The following is a 23,985-nucleotide window of genomic DNA, read 5'->3' on the forward strand; positions in this document are numbered from 1 at the left end:
GCAATGCTACGTCACTTTGCCAGAGTCTCACATTCAACTCCAGCCTCGGGCGACTGCCTGTGTGGAATTGCTGTAAATTTAGGGCATGATTGGAATTCTGCATGGAGGGGATAAGGTGTTTTTGTTTGTTTTTATTTTGCCCATGCTTTGTAAGGTAATTTTACAGGGTTTATTGTTTGAAAGGCCACAGCTTCAACTGAGCAGACAGAAAAAATTCCTAGTTTGGTAGCTCTACCTTCAGGAGACAGATGACTAGGAAGAGTGCCACAGTGATTCAGTGGTTAACACTGCTGCCTCACAGCGCCAGGACCTGCGTTCAATTCCAGCCTCAGGCAACTGGCTATGTGGAGTTTGCACATTCTCCTCATGTCTGTATGGCTTTCCTCTGGGTGCTCTGGTTTCCTCTCACTGTCCAAAGATGTGCAGGTTTGGTGAACTGGCCAGGCTAAGTTGCCTATAGTGTACAGGGATATGTAGGTTAAGTGCATTAGTCAGGGGTAAATGTACATCAATAGGGTAGGGGAAATGTGTTTGGGTGGGTTACTCTTTGGAGGGTAGGTGTGGACCTGTTGGGTCAAATGGCCTCTTTCCACGCTGTAGGGATTCTATCGAAATAGTGAAATCACAGGAAAGCGGTGCATTAATTCATGAATTTTTTAAAAATTACAAGAGTAAAATAAAAACTGAAAAAAATCACAGATGCTGTAAATCAGAAACAAAAACAGAGGTTGCTGGAAAAGTTCAGCAAGTCTGGCAGCATCTGTGAACAGAAATCAACGTTTGCATCTCAGGCACAGTTACCCTTCCTCAGAACGCCATCTGACTTCCAAGAAACATGGCACAACTCATTCTTGCGCTCTGTGGCAAATATCAAAAGTTTCAGTTGCCCCTGGTGCCCACACAGAATCCCGACAGTGTGGAAACAGGCGATTCAGTCCAAGATGTAGACAACAACCCTCCAAAAAGCAACCCCACTCAGACCCATTCCCCTACGTTTACCCGACTAATGCACCTAACCTAACACCCCTGAACACTATGGTCACCTTAGCATGACCAATCCACCTTAACCTGCACATCTTTGTGACTGTGGGAGGAAACCAGAGCTCAGGAGGCCCAAGCAAACATAGGCAAATGTGCAAACTCTATGCAGACGGTCACCTCAGACTGGAATCAAACCTGTAGCCCTGGTGATGCCAGGCAGCAGTGCCAAACACTGAACTGCTGTGCCACTACAGCTACTGGCAAACCAAATTAATAAGCAAGATTTCTGCAACAACAGTCACTGGTTCTGTGAGAGACGATTTCGGTACAAATAGTTAAGATGTGCATGACCTCAGAGTCTAAGGGGAATAGAGCCGTGGGGGTAGGGTAAAACATGCTTCTCTATAATAAAGGACGAGATATCTGCTGCTACAGAGTAGAAAAACAAGTCCTTGATTGATAAGACCACTAACTCTGACAGAGAAGAATAAGTCCTTGACTGATAAGACTACAGGGTAGAAAAACAACTCGGGAAACTGTTGCCTGGCGCGCCTTTTTTTTCAAGGGTGCCCAACTCTGCAGACTTGTTAATAAAACTTCGTTTTCCTGAATTTGTTTAGAGCGATTATTGAGAAGCGATTTTCGTTTCTAACAGGTTCCAAACTATTTTCTGTGCTTTCTTGTCCAGATGCTACCATATGTTCGAGGTATTACCCAAGCATTTTCTGTTGCAGCTTCTTTCCAGTTTCCTTGCAACACTTTCTTGACTTAGCTCTCAATGCCTAGCGTCCATCACCATTTGGATCATTCCTTCCCTTGAAACGATTTGGACCAATTGGGAAACAGAGAACCGAAGTCCTCATGAGCATGCAGTACATTCAAACTAGCTGCTCCCAGCCAATAGGAAAAGGGGGCGGGACTGGAGAACGAGGGGCGGTGGCTTGTCCTCCAGCCAATGGAAGTGAATGAAGGGGCGGTGCCTCGCCGGCATAGCCGTTGCAGCAGCGCATGCGCAGCACCTCCGACCCCGCTCGAGTGAAGATGGCGGACGTTAGGCGGTCGGGCTGAGTGGCTGCTGCCAGATTAACCGCCGTGTAAAAAGGTAGGTTTCGCTCGGCGTTTAGTACCTTCCGCTCTCGGAGTTTTCCTGAATTCCACCTCCCCCCTCCCCATTTACCAGGCGAACGAGGCCCGCCGGAGTCCAACCCTGAGGCAGTGCTCCACCGATATGATGGAAGGTAGAGATTGACAGCAGCTCCGGGCCAATGGGAACCAGCGGGGGTATCGCTCACAGTGGGAGGCGGGGATTGACGGCAGCTCTGGACCAATAGGAACCAGCGGGGACATGTCACAATAGAAGGCGGGGATGGACGGCCACCCCGGGGGATTAGGGAACAAGCTCACGGTGGGACGCGGGATTGACAGCGGCAACGGCCAATTGAACACAATGAGAGGCGGTGGTTGACGGAAGCTCGGGCCAATGGGAACCAGCGGTGATTGTGCGCAATGTAGGAGCACGTGCCTGTAGATGCTGCCACCCCCAAGGGCCCATGTCTTTGGCCAATAGTCTTCCCCTCGTTCCCAGAAGCCTCTTCGCCCAGCTCCAACACTCCCATCCACCCAGATCCCTCTGCTAGTGGCCTTTTACCTCCACTCCATCCATTTGTTCAGAGCCGTCGGCGTGACTTTGGTCGCCTCAATTTCATTGCCCTGCTGCCTCACCACCTCTCTCCATTCCCCCACTATTCCCCCGTTTCCCCCTTCCCTCCCCCTCGCCCCTCTCCTCCCCCTTCCCTCCCTGGGTAACCGCTTCTCAGAACACTCACATCCCGTTCGCAAAAAAGATCCTGAACTTCCAGTTTCTTGCCAATTAATTCACCACCGTTTACACCCTGGCCAAAATCTGTGTCTGAGGCTTACTGTGGTGCTCCAGCACAGTTCCATGCAAGCTGGAAGAACAGTATCGAGTTTAATAACTTTAGGGCTTGAGCTGTCCCATGTCCCTACCCCAATGCCGAGAACCAGGCTTTGTTATCACATGCGCAAAAACCGAAGTTGGTGGAAAAGCTGGGCAGGTCTGACAGCATCTGTGGTAGTATTCGGCCTCAAGCTCAGTGACCAGTGGTGTTCTGCAGGGTTCTGTTCTGGGATGAGGAAGTGTAAGGGTGGATTAGTAAGTTTGCCAATGACGCGAAGGCTAGTGAAGGTGTGGTTCGTGTCGAGACTGTTGTATGTTGCAATGGGACATTGACAGGATGCAGAGCTGGGCTGAGAAATGCCAGATGGAGTTCAAAGTGTGAAGTCATTTGCGTTGGAAGGTTGAATTTGAATGAGAATTACAGGGGTAAGGGCAGGATTCTTGGCAGTGTAGAGGAGCAGAGCGATCTTGGGGTCCATGTCCATAGATCCCTCAAAGTTGCCACCCTACTTGCTCGGGTTGCTAAGAAGGTGTATGGTGTGTTGGCTTTCATTAGCAGGGGGATTGACTTTAAGAACCACAAGGTTATGCTGCAGCTCTGTAAAGCCCTGTTTAGACAACACTTAGAATATAGTGTTCAGTTCTGATCGCCTCATTATAGGAAAGATGTGGAACCTTTAGAGAGGGTGCAGAGGAGATTTACCAGGTTGCTGCCTCAACTGGAGGGCATGCCTTATGAAACAAAGGTTGAGGGAGCGAAGAAGGATGAGAGGTGACTTGATAGAGGTATGTATAAGATTATGAGAGGCATAGATAGTGTGGATAGCCACAGACTTTTTCTTCTGGTGGAAGTGGCTATCAAGAGGGGCTACAATCTTTAGGTGTAGGGGAGCTGTCTGAGGTAGGTTTTGGGAGAAAGTGAGGACTGTAGATACTGGAGATCGAAGTAGAGAGCGTGGTGCTGGAAAAGCACAGTAGGTCAGGCAGCATCAGAGGAGCAGGAGAATCGATATTTTCGGCATAAGCCCTTCATCGCCTCTACACCCAGCTCCATCCCAGGTCCTAGCTCCCAGCCTGCCATGTCTTCACTATTCCTCCAGACTTCACTGAAGATGAACGTTTAGTCCTCAGCAAAGACCTCCCCTTCATCCCTCTACGTTCCCGGATTAATGAGTTCGACATGAATTGCAACCTTCGCCTGCCTTCGCCTCTGAGCCCACTTTATAAATCAAGACTCCTGTCCACCAACGAGGACCCCTTCTTTTGCCTCCGACACCACCCCATCCACCTGGACACCTCGTACTGGCCTGTTACCCACCCTCAATTAATTCCTGATGAAGGGCCTATGCCCAAAATGCCGTTTCTCCTCCTTCTCGAATGCTGCCTGACCTGAGGTAGGTTCTTCACACAGAGGGTGGTGGGTGTGTGGAATGCACTGCCAGCTGTGGTGGTAGAGTTTGATACATTATGGACATTTAAGAGACTCTTGGATAGACACCTGGATTATAGTAAAACGAAGGGCATGTCTGTCATTTTGATCTTAGAATGGGATAAAAGGTTGGCACAACATCGAGAGCCAAAGTGCCTGTACTGTGCAGTAATGTTCTATGTTAAGTCAGAGTTATAGATCCCTCTATCCCAAACCACCCCGTTACATAAATGCTTCTTCTTCAGACTTCACGTCAGCTCTGATGAAGTGTTACCTGGACTCTGAACGTGAGGTTGCTTTCTTTCCATGGTTGCTGCCTGACCTGCTGTGATCTCCAGCTCTTTTTTTTGTTGGAGGACTGGGCTGGAGCGCTTAGTCCTCCAATCAATGGCAGTGAGTGGGGCGGGGCTGGAGGACCAAGTGGGAGGCTCGTCGAATCAGTTCTTCAAAGTCCTGAGTGTGCCTATTTCAGCAGTGAGTTCCAGATGCTCGCCGCCCTCTCAAATTTAGTCTTAACCTTCTGGTCCTTACCTTAAAATTATGACCCCACAGTTACTGGTGCATCAGGGGAAACTTGCTCCCTATCCCCCCAACTGTATAGAATCCCCACAATGTGGGAGAAAGGTAATTCAGCCCATCAAATCCAAACTGGCTCCCCAGAAGTGAGTGCGAACTACTGAGCATGTATTTCCAATAGCTATATACAGCTCAGTCAGGTCCACCCTCGGCCTTCTCTGCTCTACGGAAAACGACCCAGCCTGTCCAGTCACTCTTCAAAGCTGAATTAGTTCAGCCCCGGCAACATCCTAGTGAATCTGTTCATTACCCTCTCCACTGCAGTCATAGCCTTCCAAACGTGCAGTAACCAGACCTGCACACCGTACCCCGACTGTGTCGGAACTAACCTGAAATATGGGGCCATTGTAAACTCCTCATAGCCTCTTGTATGCCGTCCCTTGAGTAATGAAGTCAAGTATGGCAAATGCCTTAAAATAAAGCAAAGAAATATGGATGCCAGAAATCTGAAATTGATGGAGAAACTCAACAAGGCAGAGAACTCCGAGATCACGTTTCCAGCCCAGTTCTGAGTAAGAGTTACTGGAGTCGAAACGTTAACTTTGATTTTCTTTACAGATGCTGACAAACATAGAACACCAAAAAGTACAGCACAGAACAGGCCCTTAGGTCCACGATGTTGTGCCGAGATTTAATCCTAATGGAAAATATAGTAACTTAACCTACACACCCCTCAACTCACTGCTATCCATGTGCATGTCCAGTAGTCGCTTAAATGTCCCCAATGACTCTGCTTCCACCATTCCATGCATTCACAGCTCTCTGCGTAAAGAACCTACCTCTGATGTCTCCTTTATACCTTCCTCCTAATATCTTCAAACTGTGACTCTCATACCAGTCAATCCTGCCCTGGGAAAAAGTCTCTGCCTATTGACTCTATCTATTCCTCTCGTTATTTTATACACCTCGATCAGGTCTCCTCGCTTCCTCCTTCTCTCCAGCGAGAAAAGTCAGAGCTTATTCAACCTTTCTTCATAAGGCAAGCCCTCCAGTCCAGGCAGCATCCTGGCAAACCTTCTTTGTACCCTCTCCAAAGCCTCCACATCTTTCCTATAGTAGGGCGACCAGAACTGGACACAATATTCCAAGTGTGGTCTCACCAGGGACTTGTAGAGCTGAGCAAAACCTCGCGGCTCTTAAACTCGATCCCCCTGTTAATGAAAGCCAAAACACCATATGCTCTCTTAACAACCCTATCCACTTGGGTGGCAATTTGAGGGATCTATGTACTTGCACACCCAGATCCCTCTGTCCCTCCATACTGTCAAGAATCCTGTCTTTAATCCTATATTCAACATTCGAGTTTCCCCTTCCAAAATGCATTTATCCAGATGAACTCCATCTGCCATTTCTCAGCCCAGCTCTGCATCCTGTCTATGTCACGCTGCAGCCTGCAGTAGTCCTCTATACTATTGACGACACCTCCAACCTTTGTGACATCTGCAAATTTACTAACCCACCCCTCAACCTCCTCATCCGAGTCATTTATAAAACCTACAAAGAGCAGAGGCCCAAGAACAGAGCCCTGCGGGACCCCACTCAACACTGACTTCCGGGCAGAATACTTTCCATCTACAACCATTCTCTGCCTTCTGTCAGCCGGCCAATTCTGAATCCAGATAGCCAAATCTCCCTGTATCCCATTCTTCCTGACTTTATGAATGAGCCTACCTTGGGGAACCCGATCAAATGCACTGCTGAAGTCCAGATACACCACATCCACTGCTCAACCGTTGTCGACTTGTCTTGACACAATAAGATTTGTGAGGCATGACCTGCCCTTCACAAAGCCATGCTGACTGCCTTTAATCACACTATCCTTTGCCAAATAGTCATAAATCCTATCCATCAGGATTCTTTTCACAACTTTGCTGACCACAGACATAAGACTGATTGGTCTGTAATTGCTAGGGATTTCCCTATTACCCTTCTTGAAAAGAGGAACAACATTCGCCTCCTTCCAATCCTCCGATACCACTCCCTTGGAGAGTGAGGAGGCAAATATCCTCACCAGTGGCTTAGCAACCTCCTTTCTTGCTTTCCAGAGCAGCCCAGGATAAATCTGGTCTGGCCCTGGGGACTTGTCAATCTTAATGTTTTCCAAAATTTCTAGCACGTCGTCTTCATTCGTCTTGATCTGGTCATGACTGTATCCCAGCTCCTCTAAATTTTCATTTACAACAAGTTCCCTTTCCTTGATGAAACCGAAGCAAAAAACTCATTTAGGGCTTCCCCTATCTCCTCAGAAAAACTTGGTGGGTCTCAGTAACTCTTTTTATTATGTTAAGTATCGCAAATGCCATTCTCACAGCCTTATCTACCTATTCTATTATCTTTGATGACCTGTGATCATGCATACCAAGGTTCCTCTGGATTTACCACAGCACCAATATTATTGTTATCCATAAACATAGCGATCAGAGCTTTTGTACACAGCGAACAGCAAGGGACTCAGTACCACCCGCTGCTACTGTCACGAGACTCAGGCTTCCAGTCATGAAACGTCCTAGGTTGTTACACACTCCCCGCATAGTGATTGCCCACTTCTTGATTTAGGTTCTAACCAGAACAGCGTTCTCATGTATCATCCCTCCTTCCTTCAGGAATTGACTCCTTGATCACTGTTGGGGCACATACCTTTCCCATTGCTGCCATCCCTTCCTCAACCATGCCTCCATGATAGTATTGATATCTATGTGTTAGTCAACTCCTTTAACTCCCCTTCCCTACAAGATTCCTTGCATTAAAATCAGTATCATCCAAGCTTGCTACATCCCTTTGTATTTAGGTTTCTCCCAGGAGAAACAGAGACTGGGATTTATAGCTTTGGATAAGTGTTAGAGCTGTGCAGTGCAGAAACAGACCCTTTGATCCAACTCGTCCATGCTGACCATATATTCTAAATTAATCCAGTCACATTTGCCAGCACAAAGTTAAAGTTCTAAATCGGAGAGAGGCCAATTTTAATTGCATGAGGCAGGAACTTTCAAAATTTGGATTGGGGCAGATTTTTGCAGGTCAAATGAATGGCTGGACAATGGGAAGCCTTCAGAAATGAGGTAGAGAGTTGAAAGACAGTATATTCCTATTTGGGTGAAAGGCAAGGCTGTTGATATAGGGAATGCTGGATGCTTAGTGAAGTTGAGGTTTTGGTCAAGAAAAAGAAGTAAGCATGTGTTGGTATATGCGCGAGGGATTGTGTGAATCCTTTGAAAAGTTTAAAGGCAGTCGGAGTATATGGAAGAGGGAAATCAGGAGGGCTAAAAGGGCACGTGAGTTAGCTTTGACAATTAGGGTTAAGGAGAATCGAAAGGCTTTTTATAAATACATTAAGGACAAAACGGGAGAGAAAAAGGCCCCTCAAAGCTCAGCAAGGCAAGCCTGTGTGTGGAGCCGCTGGAGATGGGGGGAGATAATAAACAAGTATTTTGCATCAGTGTCAACTGTGGAGAAGGATGTGGAAGGTGTAGAATGTGGGGAAATAGATGGTGACATCTTGAAAAATGTCCATATTATGGAGGAGGTGGTACTGGATGTTTCAAAATGCATAAAGATGGATAAATCCCCAGGACCTGATCAGGTGTACCCTCAAACTCTGTGGGAAGCGAGGGACGTGATTGCTGGGCCCCTTGCTGACCCTCTTGCTGACATATTTGTATCATTGATAGTCACAGGTGAGGTGTCGGAAGACTGGAGGTTGGCTAACATGGTGCCACTATTTAAGAAAGGTGGTAAGGCAATGCCAGGGAGTGTTCGACTGTTGAGCTGACATTGGTGGAGGCCATCCAGTGGGACAGAATTTACATGTATTTGGAAACGCAAGGTGTGATTAGGGATACTCAACGTGGCTTAGCATGTGCTGAATCATGTCTCAAAAACGTGATTGAGTTTTTTGAAGAAGTAATGAAGAGGATTGATGAGGGTAGAGAGGTGGACGTGAGGTGAACTCGTCCATACTGCCCAGATATTCTAAGCTAATCTAGTCCCATTTGCCAGTATTTGGCCCATATCCCTCTAAACCCTTCCTATTCATATACCCATCCAGATGCCTTTCAAATGCTGTAATTGTACCAGCCTCCACCACTTCCTCTGGCAGTTCGTTACATACATGTACCACCCTCTGTGTGGAAAAAGTTGCCTGTTCGGTCCCTTTTATATCTTTCCCCTCTCACCTAAACCTGTGCCCTCTAGTTCTGGACTTAACCCACCCCAGAGAAAATACCTTGTCTATTTTCCGTATCCTTGCCACTCATGATTTTATAAACCGCTATAAGGTCACCCCTCAGCTTCCAATGCTCCAGGGAAAACAGCCCCAGCCTGTCAGCTTTCCGTGTAACTCAAATTCTTAAAACCTGGCAGCATCTTTGTAAATGTTTTCTGAACCCTTTCAAGTTTCACAACATCCTTCCAATAGGAAAGAGACCAGAATTGCACACAATATTCCAAAAGTGGCCTAACCAATGTCCTGTAGAGCTGCAACATGACCTCCTGTACTCAGTACTCTGACCAATAAAGGAAAGCATACCTTCACTCTCCTATCTACCTGCGACTCTACTTTCAAGGGACTATGAACCTACACTCCACGGTCTGTTTGTTCAGCAACACTCTGAAGATCCTGCCATTAAATGTGTAAGACCTGCTCTGATTTGCTTTTCCAAAATGCAGCACCTCCCCTTTATCATCTGCCACCCCTCAGCCCATTGGCCCATCTGATCAAGATCGCGTTGTAATCTGAAGTAACCTCCTTCGCTGTCCACTATACCTCCAATTTTTCGTGTCATCTGCAAACTTACTAACTATAGGCGGCATGGTGGCACAGTAGTCTGTCTGTGTGGAGTTTGTACATTCTCCCCGTGTCTGCGTGGGTTTCCTCCGGGTGCTCCAGTTTCCTCCCAAATCCAAAAATGTACAGTTGAGGTGCATTGGCCATAGTGTTCGGTGAAGGGGTAAATGTAGGGGAATGGGTGGGGTGCGCTTCGGCGGGTCGGTGTGGACTTGTTGGGCCGAAGGGCCTGTTTCCACTCTAAGTAATCTATACCTCCTATGTGGGCATCCAGGTCATTTATATAAATGACGAAAAGCAGTGGAACCCAGCACCAATCCTTTTGGCTCACCTCTGTTCACAGGCCTCCAGTCTGAAAAGCAACCCCCTACCTATCACCCTTTGTCTTATGTCTTTGAACCAGTTCTGTATCGGAATGGCTAGTTCTCCCAGTGTTCCATGAGATCTAACCTTGCTAACCAGTCTCCCAAGAGGGAATGTGTCGAACGCTTTACTGAAATCCATATAGATCATGTCCACCTCTCTGCCCTCATCAATCCTCTTTGTTACTTCTTCAAAAAACTCAATCATAGAACATAGAACATTATAGCGCAGTACAGGCCCTTCGGCCCTTGATGTTGCACCGATCTGTCATACCAATCTGAAGCCCATCTCACCTACACTATTCCATGTATGTCCGTATGCTCGTCTAATGACAACTTAAATGTACCTAAAGTTGGCGAATCTACTACCATTGCAGGCAAAGTATTCCATACCCTTACTACTTGAGTGAAGAAACTACCTCTGACTTCAGTCCTATATCTATCACCCCTCAATTTAAAGCTATGCCCCCTCATGTTGCCGTCCCCATACTTGGAAAAAGGCTCTCCCTGTCCACCCTATCTAACCCTCTGATTATCTTATATGTCTCTATTAAGTTACCTCTCAACCTTCTTCTCTCTAACGAAAACAGCCTCAAATCCCTCAGCCTTTCCTCTTAAGATCTTCCATCCGTATCAGACAACATCCTAGTAAATCTCCTCTGCACCCTTTCCAAAGCTTCCACATCCTTCTTATAATGCGGTGACCAGAGTCGTACACAATACTCCAAGTGCGGCCGCACCAGAGTTTTGTACAGCTATCGCATAACCTGATGCTTCCGGAACTCGATCCCTCGATTAATAAAAGCTAAAACACTGTATGCCTTCTGAACAACCCTGTCAACCTGGGTGGCGACTTTCAAGGATCTATGTACCTGGACACCGAGTCTCTCTGCTCATCTACACTACCAAGAATCTTACCAAGATTAGCCCAGTACTCTGCATTCCGGTTACTCCGACTAAAGTGGATCACCTCACGCTTGTCCGCATTAAACTCCATTTGCCACCTCTCAGCCCAGCTCTGCAGTGAATGAGACATGATTTCCCACGCACAAAGCCATGTTGACTATCCCTTAGCAGTTCTTGCCTTTCTAAATGTAAATCCTGTCCCTCAAGATCCCCTCCAACAACTTGTCCACCACCGAGTTCAGGCTCACTGGTCTATAGTTCCCTGGCTTTTCTTATCACCCTTCTTAAACAGCGGTACCAAATTATTTAACCTCCAGTCTCCTGGCACCTCACCTGTGACTATCGCTGATACAAATATCTCAGCAAAGGGCCCAGCAATCACTTCCCTCTAGCTTCCCACAGAGTTTTAGGGTACATCTGATCAGGTCCTGAGGGTTTATCCACTTTTATGCGTTTCAAGGCATCCAGCATCTCCACCTCTGTAATGTGGATGTTTTTCAAGATATCTCCATCAATTTCCCCACATTCTATATCTTTCCATGTCCTTATCCACAGTAAACACCTGAGGCAAAATACTCATTTAGTATCCCCCCCCCCCTTCTCCAACAGCTCCACACATAGGGTGCCTTACAGATCTTTGAGGAGCTGTATCCCCTCCCTAGTTACCCTTTTGTCCTTAATGTATTTACTTGGGTTTTCCCTATTTGCCATCCTGAGTCCCCTCTTAAATATATTTCGATTGCCTTTATCCTCTTCTAAGGATTCACTTGATCTCTCCTGTCTGTACTTGTCATATGCTTCTTTTCTTAACGCAATCCCCAATTTCTCTCATCATCCAGCTTTCCCTACAGCTACCAACCTTTCCTTTCACCCTAACCGGAATGTACTGCCTCAGGACTCTCGTTATCTCATTTTTGAAGGCTCCCCAGTTTCCAGTCATCCCTTTACCTGCCAACATCTGCCCCCAATCAGCTTTTGAAAGATCTTGCCTAATACTGTTGAAATTAGCCTCCTTCCAATTTAGAACTTCACCTTTTAGATTTAGTCTATCCTTTTCCATCATTATTTAAGATCTAATAGAATTATGTTCGCTGGCCCCAAAATGTTCCCCCACTGCCACACAGTCACCTGCCCTGCCTTATTTCCCAAGAGTAGGTCAAGTTTTGGACCTCCTGTAGTAGGTACATCCACATTCTGAATCCCAAAATTTTGTTATACACACCTAACAAGTTTCTCTCCACCTAAACCCTTAACACTATGGCAGTCCCAGTCTATGTTTGGAAAGTTAGAATCCCCTGCCATAACCACCCTATTATTCTTAAAGATATCTGAAATCTCCTTATAAATCTGTTTCTCAATTTCCTGCTGACTATTTGGGGGTCTGTAATACAATCCCAATAAGATGATCATCCCTTTTTAATTTCGCAGTTCCACACAAATAATTTCCCTGAATGTATTCCTAGGAATATCCTCCCTAAGTATAGCAGTAATACTATCCCTTATCAAAAATGCCACTCCCCCTCCCTTCTTGCCACCCCTTTCTATCCTTCCTATAGCATTTGTATCCTGTAAGCTACCAGTTCTATCTATCCCTGAGCCACGTTTCCATCATTGTGATGATATCCCAGCCTATAGCTCCAAACCATGCCCTGAGTTCATCTGCCTTCCTTGTTAGGCCTCTTGCATTGAAGTAAATGCAGTTGAATTCATTAGTCCTACCTTGTTCTCTTCCTTATTCCTTCCTGCTGTGACCATTTGACTCACTCCCTTTCCAAATGTTTTAGATTGATCTCTTTCCTCATCACTTCCCTGGGTCTCTTCCTCCCCCCCCGCACAAACCTTGCCAGTGTAAATCCTCCTGAGCAGCTTCAGTAGGGCATTTGACAGGGTTCCTCATGCTGCGAGGTCAAAGACGAGTGGAATGTGTACTGTAAATGGCCACTGTTAGGAGCATTACATACAAAGGGATCTTGAGGTCCAAGTCTGTAGTTTCCTGAAGCCCTATGGCATGCTTGTCTACGTCTTTCAAGACACTGAGTGTAAACATTAGCAAGTCATTTTGGAACTGTAGGAGACTTTGTTCGGGCTGCATTTAGAGTACTATGCGCAGTTATGGTCACTGCATAATAGGAAGGATGCGAGGCTTTGGATAGGATGCAGTACAGGTCTGCCAGGATCGGAGAGTCATTGTCCTACAGCATGGAAACAGACCCCAACTCGCCCATGCCAAACATAATCCCAAACTAAACTAGTCACATCTGCTTGCTGCTGGTCCATATCCTACCAACCTTTCCTCTCATGTACAGTCCAAATGTCTTTTAAATGTTGTAATTGTGCCCACATCCTCAGGATGTTCATTCCACATGCAAATACCCTCTGTTAAAAAAAAAATTGACCTACATGTCTATTTTATATCTCTGTCCTGGCACCTTAAAAATGTGCCCCTCGTCTTGCAATCCCCACCCGAGGGAAAATACACCTTGTATTCAACCTATGTAGAGCCCTCGTGATTTTACAAACCTCTGTAAGGTCGCTTCGCAACCTTCTTTCACTCCAGTGGAAAAGCTCTCAGCTTATCCAGCCTTTCTTTATAATTCAAACCTTCCATACCCAGCAATATCCTGTTGAATCTCTTCTGAACCTTCTCCTGCTCAATAATATAACTGAGCGCCCAGAGCTGGGCACAGCAGTCCAGAACAGGCCTCACCAATGTCCTGTACAACTGTAACATGACTTCCCAACTCCAACAGAAACTGAAATTGCTGGAAAAACTCAGCACGGCTGGCAGCATCTGTGGAGCGAAGTCAAAGTTAACATTCCGAATCCAGTGACTGTGTTTGAGATTTAGATCTACTGGCATGTTGCCTGGATTGGAGTGGATTAGCTGTAAGGAAAGGTTGAATAAACTTGGATTGTTTTTGCTAAAACGTAGAGGCTGAGGGGGACAACCTGGGAGAAATTTATAAAATTATGAGGATCCTGGATCGAGTGGTTAATTGGAGTCTTTTTGTCACATTGTCAAGTACTATAGGGAATAGGTTTAAGTGAGAGCGACTAACAAGTTTAACAGGTATGTGTGAGGAACTTTTTTTTTGCAAGGTGCCTGGAATGTTGCTGCCAGGGAAGTGGTAAGAGCAGATACAGTCACAAAGTTTGAGAGCCATTGAGTCAGATCCATGACCAGTAAGGGAATAGAGTTTTCCAGGCCATGTGCAACTAGATGGGATCATGGTCACATTGTCTTGGAATGCCAGAGAGCCAGTTCCTGTGCAGCACTATTCTCTTCTTGTCCTAACTGAGTATCCCTTCTGTTCCTCGACTGTCCCACAAAGGGCAACAATCTTTGTACATCTACAAGGGAGGCACGGTGGCTCAGTGGTTAGCACTCCTGCCTCACAGCGCCAGGGGCCCAGGCTTGATTCCAGTCTTGGGCGACTGTGTGGAGTTTGCACGTTCTCCCTGAGTCTGCGTGGGGTTCCTCCGGGTCCTCTGTTTCCTCCCACAATCCAAAGATGTGCAGGTCAGGTGAATTGGCCATGCTAAATTGCCCATAGTGTTCAGGAATGTGTAGGTTAGGTGCACTGGTCAGGGGCAAATATAGGATAATTGGGTAAGGAATAGTAACTCTTCGAAGGGTCAGTGTGGACTTGTTGGGCCGAAGGGCCTGCTTCCACACTGTGAGGATTCGATAGAGATACCCCATAAAGCCCCGTAAGAATTTGGTAGGTTTCAATAAGGTCACATTTTATTCTTCTCAAGTCTAATGAGGACGGGTTCAACCTATTCAACCACTCCTCAGAAAATGTTCTTTGCACACCTGGGATCAACTGAGTTCATTTTCTCTGAACTGCCTCCAGTGTTAGCGTCTCTTTCCTTCAAGAGGATGATCAAACCTGTACTCATTATTCAAGGTTTCGGCTAACCATGTCTCGTTTAATTTTTGCAATATTTCCCCTCTTTTTATTCTCCACTTTATTTGAAATAAAGGCGAACATGCCCCCATAGGTTTCCAATTCCATCTGCTAAGTTTTAGTCTCCTCATCAACCTGTCCCTATCCCTCTGCGTTCAGTGCTGTACTCACTATTTATCTTCCCCATCTATGTTAGTGTCATTCACAACTTTGCTGTAGTACATTGGCTTCCCATTCAAGTCATTAATTTCCAATGTAAATAATTGTGGCCAGGGCTGTGATCGCTGTGGCACTCCATTAATGGCAGCTTGCCATCCTGAGAGCAGCCCCATTATCCCAACACTTTTCTTTATTAGTTAGTCATTTCCCTGTCCATGTCCCGAGCAACAATGGCTCTTATTTCATGAGCAGCCTGACATGTGCTTTATCGAAAGTTGAGGGAAACTGTGGATCTTTTCATCATGGCAAATTAGGATGACAGGAGTTGTGAGCGGAGAGTCATGGTCAATGTGCAAGATGTTCCAGACATTTCTTGTCCTTCAGGATCTGTGTCCAGGTGAGGAGTTGATGGGTTTACCCCAATACATTCTACCTGTCAGAATGAAATAATCCACCATCAAATACAGCATGGGAAATACAGAGGAAATCTATGACCCTTCCCTGTGATTCAGATAGTGAGGGACTGAGAGTCTCTGGGTCATTGACATTTCTCCCTCAGTAAGGTGGGAATTTATCCTGTGTCTGTACACATTAATTCTGGGCTTCACATGGCTCACCCTCTTGCTGTTTCCCTTCAGGTCAGGGCGTTTTACTCTGCGTTTAACCTGCTTTGAGACTGCTTGTTATGCACTGTAAAAGGAACTGTATTGTATTTATGACAAACGTTAAACTGGTCCTTAGACGCGCGATGGGAACAAGGTGCAGTAGACTTTGCTCTGGATCTAACATTGCACTCTCCCCGCGCTGGGATGGAAACGAGAACAATGCAGTAGGAGCGTCAAATCTATGCTCTTATCTACCCAAAGGGAGTTTGATGGCGATAACGGGAAGAGAGATTCACTGTATATCTCACCTGTGCTGTATCTAACTGGGGCAGTGGAATGGGAATAACATGAAGGGAGATTCCATGTGTACCTAACCTGTGCTGGATCTGCCTAAGACAGTGTGATGTGAATAAGGTGAAGGGAGGTTCACTGTGTATCTAACCTGTGTTATCTCTGACTGGAGAGTTTTTCAGGTAGCTACTGGATGCTCAGTCTGGCCCACTCCCTGGCAAAAGCATCCATCACTGCAATGAGAACATAACTAAACCCAGGGATTGAACTCTTCGAGAGGGTTTAACTAGTTTGGCAGGAGGATAGGAATCGGAGGATGGGGTAGCTGGCGAATGAACAGGAACAGCACGCGGAGTGTCTGTGAGGAAAGATACAGTTGTTTTGGTAAAGTTGCAGTTAGTGTGATGGGTTGAAGTATTTCTATTTTAACGCAAGAATTGTCAGAATTAAGGGTGTCAAACTTAGAGCATGGATCAGTACTTGGAACTGTGATGTTGTGACCATTATGGAGACTTGGATATCACAGGTAGGAATGGTCCATTGGATGTTCCGGGTTTAGATGTTCCAAAAGGAAGAGGGAAGTAGGTAAAAGAGTGGAGGTGTGGCATTGCTAATCAGGGATAGTACCACGGCTGCAGAAAGGGAAGTGGTTGAGGAGAGTTTGTCTATAGAGTCAGTATGGATGGAAGTCAGAGACAGGCAAGGAGCAGATACTTTATTGGGAGTTTTTTACGGACCCATCAAAAGCAACAGAGACATGGAGGAGCAGATTGGAAGACAGATTTTTGAAAGATGCAGAAGTAACGGGTTGTTGTCATTGGGTGACTTTAACTTACCGAACATTGATTGGAACCTCCTTAATGCAAATAGTTTGGATGGAGCAGTTTTTGTCAGCTGTGTCCAGGCAGGATTCCTGACCCAATATGTAGATAGGCCGACTGGAGGGGAGGCAGCGAACCAGGCCAGGTGTCAGATCTCTCGGTGGGAGAGCATTTCGGTGATGGTGATCACAACTCCCTTACCTGTATTATAGTCATAGAGAGGATAGGAACACACTGTCCAGGAAAGTACTTAATTGGGGGTGCAGGAACTGTGGAGCATACATTAGGTCCAGGTATTCTCAGGGAATTGCACAACAGAAATGTGGAGGTTGTTTAAGGAGGACTCGCGAATGCTGGGTGGGTTTGTCCAGCTGAGGCAATGGTAGGGTGATGGAATCTTGGATGGCAAGAGATGTGGAACATCTAGTCAAGAGGAAGAAGGAAGCTTACTGAGTTGATGAAGAAAGGATAGGACAGGGCTTTAGAGGGTTACAGTGTAGCCAGGAGGGACCTGAAGAATAGACTTAGGAGAGCTAGAAGGAGGCATGAAAAAGCTTTGGTGGGTAGGATTAAGGAAGATCCTATGGCGTTCTACATCTACGTGAGAAACAAGAGGATGGCCAGAGTGAGGGTAGGGCCGACCAAGGACAGTGAATGGAATTTGTTCCTGCAGTCAGAGCAGGTAGGGGTGGTCCTGAATGAATACTTTGCTTCAGTATTCAGGCGTGAGAGGGACCTTGTCGTTTGTGAGGACAGGCATGAAACAGGCTGATATGCTCAAACAGATTGATGTTAAGAAGGAGATTGTGCTGGAGATTTTGAAAAGCAGACGGATAGGTAAGTGTCTTACACCACGTGGGATATCCTCAAGGTTACGACAGAAAGTGAGAACAGATTGATGTGACTTTGGCGGTGATCTTTGTGTTCTCACTGTCCACTGGAGTAGTACCAGATGATTGGAAGGCGGCAAATGTTATTCTCATGTTCAAGAAACTGAATAGGGATAATCCTGAGAATTACAGACCAGTCAGTCTTGCGTCAGTGCTGGGCAAATCATTGGAGAGGATTCTGAGAGACAAGATTTATGATGATTTGGAAAAGCATAGTTTGATTGGAAAAGTCAGCATGCCGTTGTGAGGATCAGGTCATGCCTCATAAGCCTTATCGAATTCTTTGAGGATTTGACAAAACACATTGTTGAAGGTAGAGCAGTGGATGTGGTGCACATCGATTTTAAAAAGGCATTTGATAAGGTTCCCCTTAGTAGGCTCATTCAGAAAGTAAGGAGGCATAGGATACAGGCAAACTTGGCTGTCTGGATACAGAATTGGCTGGCCCAGAGAAGACAAATGGAAAGTAGTGTATGGAAAGTATTCAACCTGCAGCTTGGTGACCAGTGGTATTCTGCAGGGACCTGTTCTGGGACCTCTGCTGTTTGTGATTTTTATGAATACCTTGTATGAGGAAGTGGATGGATGGGTTAGTAAGTTTGCTGATGACATGAAGGTTGGTGGAGTTATGGATAGTGTAGATGGGTGTTGTTGGTCGCAATGGGACATTGACAGGACGCAGAGCTGGGCTGATAAATGGCACATGGAGTTGAACCTGGAAGAGTGTGAAGTGATTTGTTTTAGAAGGTTGAGTTTGATGCAGATCACAGTGTTAAAGGCAGGATTCTTGGCAAAGAACAAAGAAAACTTACAGCCGAGGAACAGGCCCTTCAGCTCTCCAAGCCTGAGCTGATCCAAATCCACTTTCTAAACCTGTCACCCAATTTTTAAGCATCTGTATCCCTCTGCTCCCCACCTACTCATGCATCTGTCCAGATGCACCTTAAATGAATCTACCGTACCTGCCTCTACCACCTCTAGTTCCAAACGCCCACCACCCTCTGTGTGAAGTACTTGTCGCATGTATCCCCCTTAAACTTTTCACCTCTCACCTTGAAAACGTGACCTCTCGTTATTGATTCCTTCACCCTGGGGAAAAAGCTTATCTCTATCCACCCTGTCTATACTCTTCATGATTTTGTAAACCTCAATCAGGTCGCCTCTTAATCTCCTTTTTTCTAATGAAAACAAACCTAACCTACTCATAGCCAGCACCTTCCATATCAGGCAACATCCTCGTAAACCTTCTCTGCACCCTCTCCAAAGCATCCACACCCTTTTGGTAATGTGGTGACCAGAACTGTACACAGTATTCTAACTGTGTCCGAACCAATGTCTTGTACAATTTTAACATGGCCTGCCAGCTCTTATACTCAATGTCCCATCCAATGAAGGCAAGCATACTATATGCCTTCTTGACCACTCTATCCACCTGTGCACCAATCTTCAGGGTACGACCACTCTATCCACCTGTGCACCAATCTTCAGGGTACAATGGACCTGCATTCCCAGATCTCTCTCCTCATCAACTTTTCCCAAGGCTCTTCCATTCATTGTATAATTCGCTCTAGAATTAGGCTTGCCTAAATGCCTCACCTCACATTTATCTGGATTGAATTCCATCTGCCCCTTTTTCACCCAACTCTCCAGTCTATCTATATTCTCCTGTTTTCTCTGACAGTCCCTTATGCTTTCTGCTACTCCACGAATCCTCGTGTCATCTGCAAACTTGCTGATCATACCAACAGTGCCCTCTTCCAGATCACTTATGTATATCACAAACAGATTGGAGGAACGGGGATATTGAGGTCCATGTCCATAGATCCCTCAAAGTTGCCACCCAAGTTGATAGGGTTGTTAGGAAGGCATATGGTGTGTTGGTTTAATTAGCAGGGGGATTGAGTTAAGAGCCGTGAGGTTGTGCTGCAAATCTGTAAAGCCCTGGTTCGACCACACTCGAAATATTGTGTTCAGTTCAGGTCACCTCGGTATACGAAAGATGTGGAAGCTTTAGAGAGGGTGCAGAGGAGATTTCCCAGGATGCTGCCTGGATTGGAGGGCATGTCTTAGGTTGAGGGAGCTCTGGCTTTTCTCACTGGAGTGAAGAAGGATGAGAGATTACTTGGTAAAGGTGTACAAGATGGTGAAAGGCATGGATAGAGCGGATAGAGACGACTTCCCAGTGTGGCTATTACCATAATTTTAAGGTGATTGGTGGAAGGTTTAGGGGAGATGTCAGAGGTAGGTTCTTTATTCAGAGTGGTGGGTGCGTGGACTGCACTGCCAGCAGTGGTAGTAGAATCAGATACGTTAGAGACATTTAAATGACTCTTGGATAGGCACATGGATGATAGTGTATGGTATGTAGTTTAGTTTGATCTTAGAGTAGGATAAAAGGCCGACACAACATCGAGGTCCAAAGGGCCTATACTGTGCTGTACTGTTCGATTTTCTACTATAGAAACCGTCAGTTTCTGTCCAGTAAGTACTGCGAGTGCCCTGAACGTTTCTGTACTGTCTGATCAATATTTCACCTGGGTCTGGGTCTTTTAGCGATGATTTGAATTTGATTTCCTCCAGTTACTGAGTCACTGACTGTTGAAGACATTCCATTTCACAGAACCTTCTCGTTGGAAACTCGAATTACATCAGGGAAAGAGGCACGATCTGGCTGTTAGTTACAACATAAACCTGAACCACAGTGAGAGGCGAATAGAATAGATTCTCATGTGTCATGCTTATAATTGTGAAACATGAGAAATAACAGCAGGCAGAGGAATTCAGGATTATTGAGAAAATGACTGAAGTGAAAAGGAAGTATTTCACCATGGTTGTGAGCAGTGTTGTCCAGACTCTGACACTTAGCAATGGAGTGGTTTGAAGCAGCTAGCAGATAGGAGTTTGTAGTGAGGCCAATGTCTTCTGTCTTGCCAATATTTAAATTTCTGCTCGCCCAGTTGAGATATCAGACGTGTCAGGAATGTGTGTGATTGGGAGGTGACATTGTTGATATCAACCTCCGAGTCCGGTCTTTCTGGGTGGTAGAAGTTGTTCGGTTCTGTCAAAGTTCTGATCAATGTCCCTGTCCGTCTCCTCCTGCAGAGACGAAACGCTAGTGTTGGCCCGGACTGAGTGGCAGATTCCCATCACTGAAGGACAGCAGTCAACTAAATGGGTTTTTGTTACAATCCAGTAGGTTACACGGTCAATTTTTCCCAGTGTCAGCCCCACACATTACCAGATTCATTCAGCTCCATTTCAGAATTGTTAATCGTGTTTTTTTTTGATGTGGGTTTTCTCTCACCCCTTTTCTCTTTCATAGATCAAGTCACAGGAAGCTGGAAGGTTTGCATCCAGTAACATTGCAACAGGATTGACAGAGTCATCCGTTTTATCTTAACCTGAACATCGACGGAGTTTGAACATGGAAGAGAAGAACACCAGTCCCAGTGCGGAGGGATCACGGGAAGGTGGGGATGGTGGAAAGGAATTGAGTCCCATGTCTGAGCTGGAATCTCATCAACACAGTCACACAGGGAAGAAGCCATTCATCTGCTCCCAGTGTGGGAAGGAATTCACTGAATTATCCAACCTCCTCAGCCACCAGCACGTCCACACTGGAGAGAAACCATTCAAATGTCCAGACTGTGGGAAGTGCTACAAATGTTCCAAGGACTTGGTGTCTCACCAACGTGTTCACACTGTAGAGAGACCGTTCAAGTGCTCTCACTGCGGAACTGGGTTCAGGTTGCCATCGCAACTGACTGTACACCAGCGGATTCACACCGGGGAGAGGCCGTTCATCTGCTCTGAGTGTGGGAAAGGATTCACTCGGTCGTCTGACCTGCTCAAACACCAGCGGGGTCACACTGAGGAGAGACCGTTCCGGTGCTCCCACTGTGGGACTGGTTTCAAGCAATCGTACGATCTCACCGTGCACCAACGAATTCACACTGGGGAGAGGCCGTACTCCTGCTCCGAGTGCGGGAAGGACTTCACTCGTTTGTCCAATCTGCTCAGTCACCAACAAGTTCACACCGATGAGAAACCTTTTAAGTGTCCAGAGTGTGGGAAGGGCTATAAAAATTCATGGAAACTGAAGTCCCATCAACGTGTTCACTCTGACGAGAGACCGTTTCGATGCTCTGACTGTGGGATGATGTTCAAGCGATCATTTCAACTCACTGTTCACCAGCGCATTCACACCGGTGATGGGTTATTCACCTGCTCCAAGTGTGGGAAGGGATTCACTCAGTTATCCAATCTCCAGTCACATCAGCTAGTTCATACCGATGAGAGGCCTTTTCAGTGCACGGACTGTGGAAAGAGTTTTAAAAGTTCTGCAGGACTGATCCGTCATCAACGTATTCACTCTGATGAGAAACCGTTCATGTGTTCTCAGTGCGGAGCGAGGTTCACACAGTCATATACTCTCACTGTGCACCAGCGAGTTCACACTGGGGAGAGGCCATTCACCTGCTCCGAGTGTGGGAAAGGATTCCGTCGAGCATCCAACCTACTGGAACATCAGCGGGTTCACGCCACGGAGAGACCTTTTAAATGTTCAGCCTGTGAGAAGAGCTTCAAATGTGCCCGGGACCTTATGTCCCATCAGTGTGCACCCGCTGAAGCGACACCCTTCAGATGCTCTCATTGCGCGCCTGAGTTGGAGCAGTCATCCCAGTTCTCTGTAGATCAGCGACTCCACACTGAGCAACAACTGTTTATCTGCTCCGAGTGTGGGAGGAGTTTCACTCCATCATCCAAATTGCTGACACACGAGTGAGTTCACACCTCTGAGAGGCTGTTCACTTGCTCTTGAGTGCGGGAATGTTTTTGTTGGAACATCAGCATGGTCACACCGATGAAAAACTGAGAGAAAGGAATTGAAACTTCCTGGGACCTGACCTCCCATTGTGTTCTTTGAGAGACTGTTAGCTGCTTTCACTATCAAATAGGGTTCGGGGTGATTACTACTGTACACCGGCGAATGTGGAGGGGCCGTTCTCCTGCTCACTCAAGTCATCCAGCTTTGTTGATGTACCAGCGCATTCATAATGAACTGGAGTTTGCTGTTGATCACATCCAGGAAACAACAGAGTTTATCAGGCTGACATTCAAAACTCCGAACCAGTTGTGGGTATTAATATTCCGGTTTAAAAGGAAATAAATCCGCCTTATGCTAAACAGATTGTCTGTTGAGTCTTTTCAATGTCACTTACACAAGTTAGCTCCTTTTGAGAAGCTCCACCTGTCGCCTGTCCTCTCCATCCTCACCACCAACACAAGTATAAGGAGCACATGAAGCTTCTTTGTCAGGAATACTGAGATAACCTGATCTGCTGTTTCCTTCCTTCTACCACAAGCCAGCGGCTCAATCTCCTCCCAACTGTAAACCTGCACTCTCCTCTTTCTCCAGATTTTGTCCTATGACTGCATCCGGCCCTATGTGTTCACCTTCACCGTGTAGCCTTCCTCTTTCTGCCTGACCCTGTTCTCTCTGAAATATGGATCACTAAACTTCCTCAGTTTGTTGATATTGCTAACCATTTTCTTTCTCTTCTGATACTGTCTTAGACTTAACCCCATTGTCAACATTCATTCTCAAAGCATCTTCTTTAACTCATCACCATTCCAAACCCCACCCCTCGCCACCCTCCCTTTCCTCTCCAATTCATAGAATCGCTACAGTGTGGAAACGGGCCCTTCGACCCAACAAGGTCCACATCGACCCTCCAAACAGTAACCCACCCGGACCCAAACAGTAACCCACCCGGACCCAATCCGCCCACTCTATATTTACCCCTGACTAATGCACCTAACCTACACATCCCTGAACACTATGGGGCTATTTAGTACAGTCAATTCACCTCACCTGCGCATCTTTGGACTCTGGGAGGAAACCGGAGCACCTGGAGGAAACCCACGCAGACACAGGGAGAATGTACAAACTCCACCCGGGTTCCTGCTGCTGTAATAAAAGCAAATTACTACGGATGCTGGAATCTGAAACCAAAAGAGAAAATGCTGGAAAATCTCAGCAGGGCTGGCAGCATCTGTAAGGAGAGAAAAGGGCTGATGTTTCGAGTCGAACTGACCCTTTGTCAAAGCTTTGACAAAGGGTCAGTTAGACTCGCAAAGTCAGCTCTTTTCCCTCCTTACAGATGCTGCCAGACCTGCTGAGATTTTCCACCACCTGCTGCTGTAAGCAGTGCGAACCACTGAGCCACCAAGCCCCCAAAGTTTTTGTACTTGCTGCCCCTCAAGGATCTATCCTTGGTCCTTCCTATTTGTCATCAACGTGCTGCCAGGAGGTAACATTTTCCAAGAGCCCTGCATTAGTTTTCACATGT

General features: G+C 46.3%; 1 protein-coding gene across 2 annotated transcripts; it reads left to right on the forward strand.

Annotated features, from left to right (window-relative positions):
* Nucleotides 1–1,907: 1,907 nt before the first annotated feature.
* Nucleotides 1,908–22,819, forward strand: LOC122543511 (gastrula zinc finger protein XlCGF26.1-like). 2 transcript variants are annotated; one of them, XM_043682269.1, is made up of 3 exons: nt 1,908–2,083; nt 20,735–20,824; nt 20,955–22,819. In XM_043682269.1, the coding sequence occupies exon 3, from the start codon at nt 21,057–21,059 to the stop codon at nt 22,416–22,418; it is 1,362 nt and encodes a 453-aa protein (XP_043538204.1). In that variant the 5' UTR covers nt 1,908–2,083; nt 20,735–20,824; nt 20,955–21,056; the 3' UTR covers nt 22,419–22,819. The 2 variants fall into 2 exon arrangements, with proteins under 2 accessions (XP_043538204.1, XP_043538203.1); XM_043682268.1 differs by lacking the exon at nt 20,735–20,824 and having other exon boundaries at nt 1,909–2,083.
* The last annotated feature ends 1,166 nt before the right edge of the window (nt 22,820–23,985 follow it).

Source organism: Chiloscyllium plagiosum, chromosome 44 (genome assembly GCF_004010195.1).
Source record: "Chiloscyllium plagiosum isolate BGI_BamShark_2017 chromosome 44, ASM401019v2, whole genome shotgun sequence".
In the NCBI taxonomy this organism is placed as follows: Eukaryota; Metazoa; Chordata; class Chondrichthyes; order Orectolobiformes; family Hemiscylliidae; genus Chiloscyllium; species Chiloscyllium plagiosum.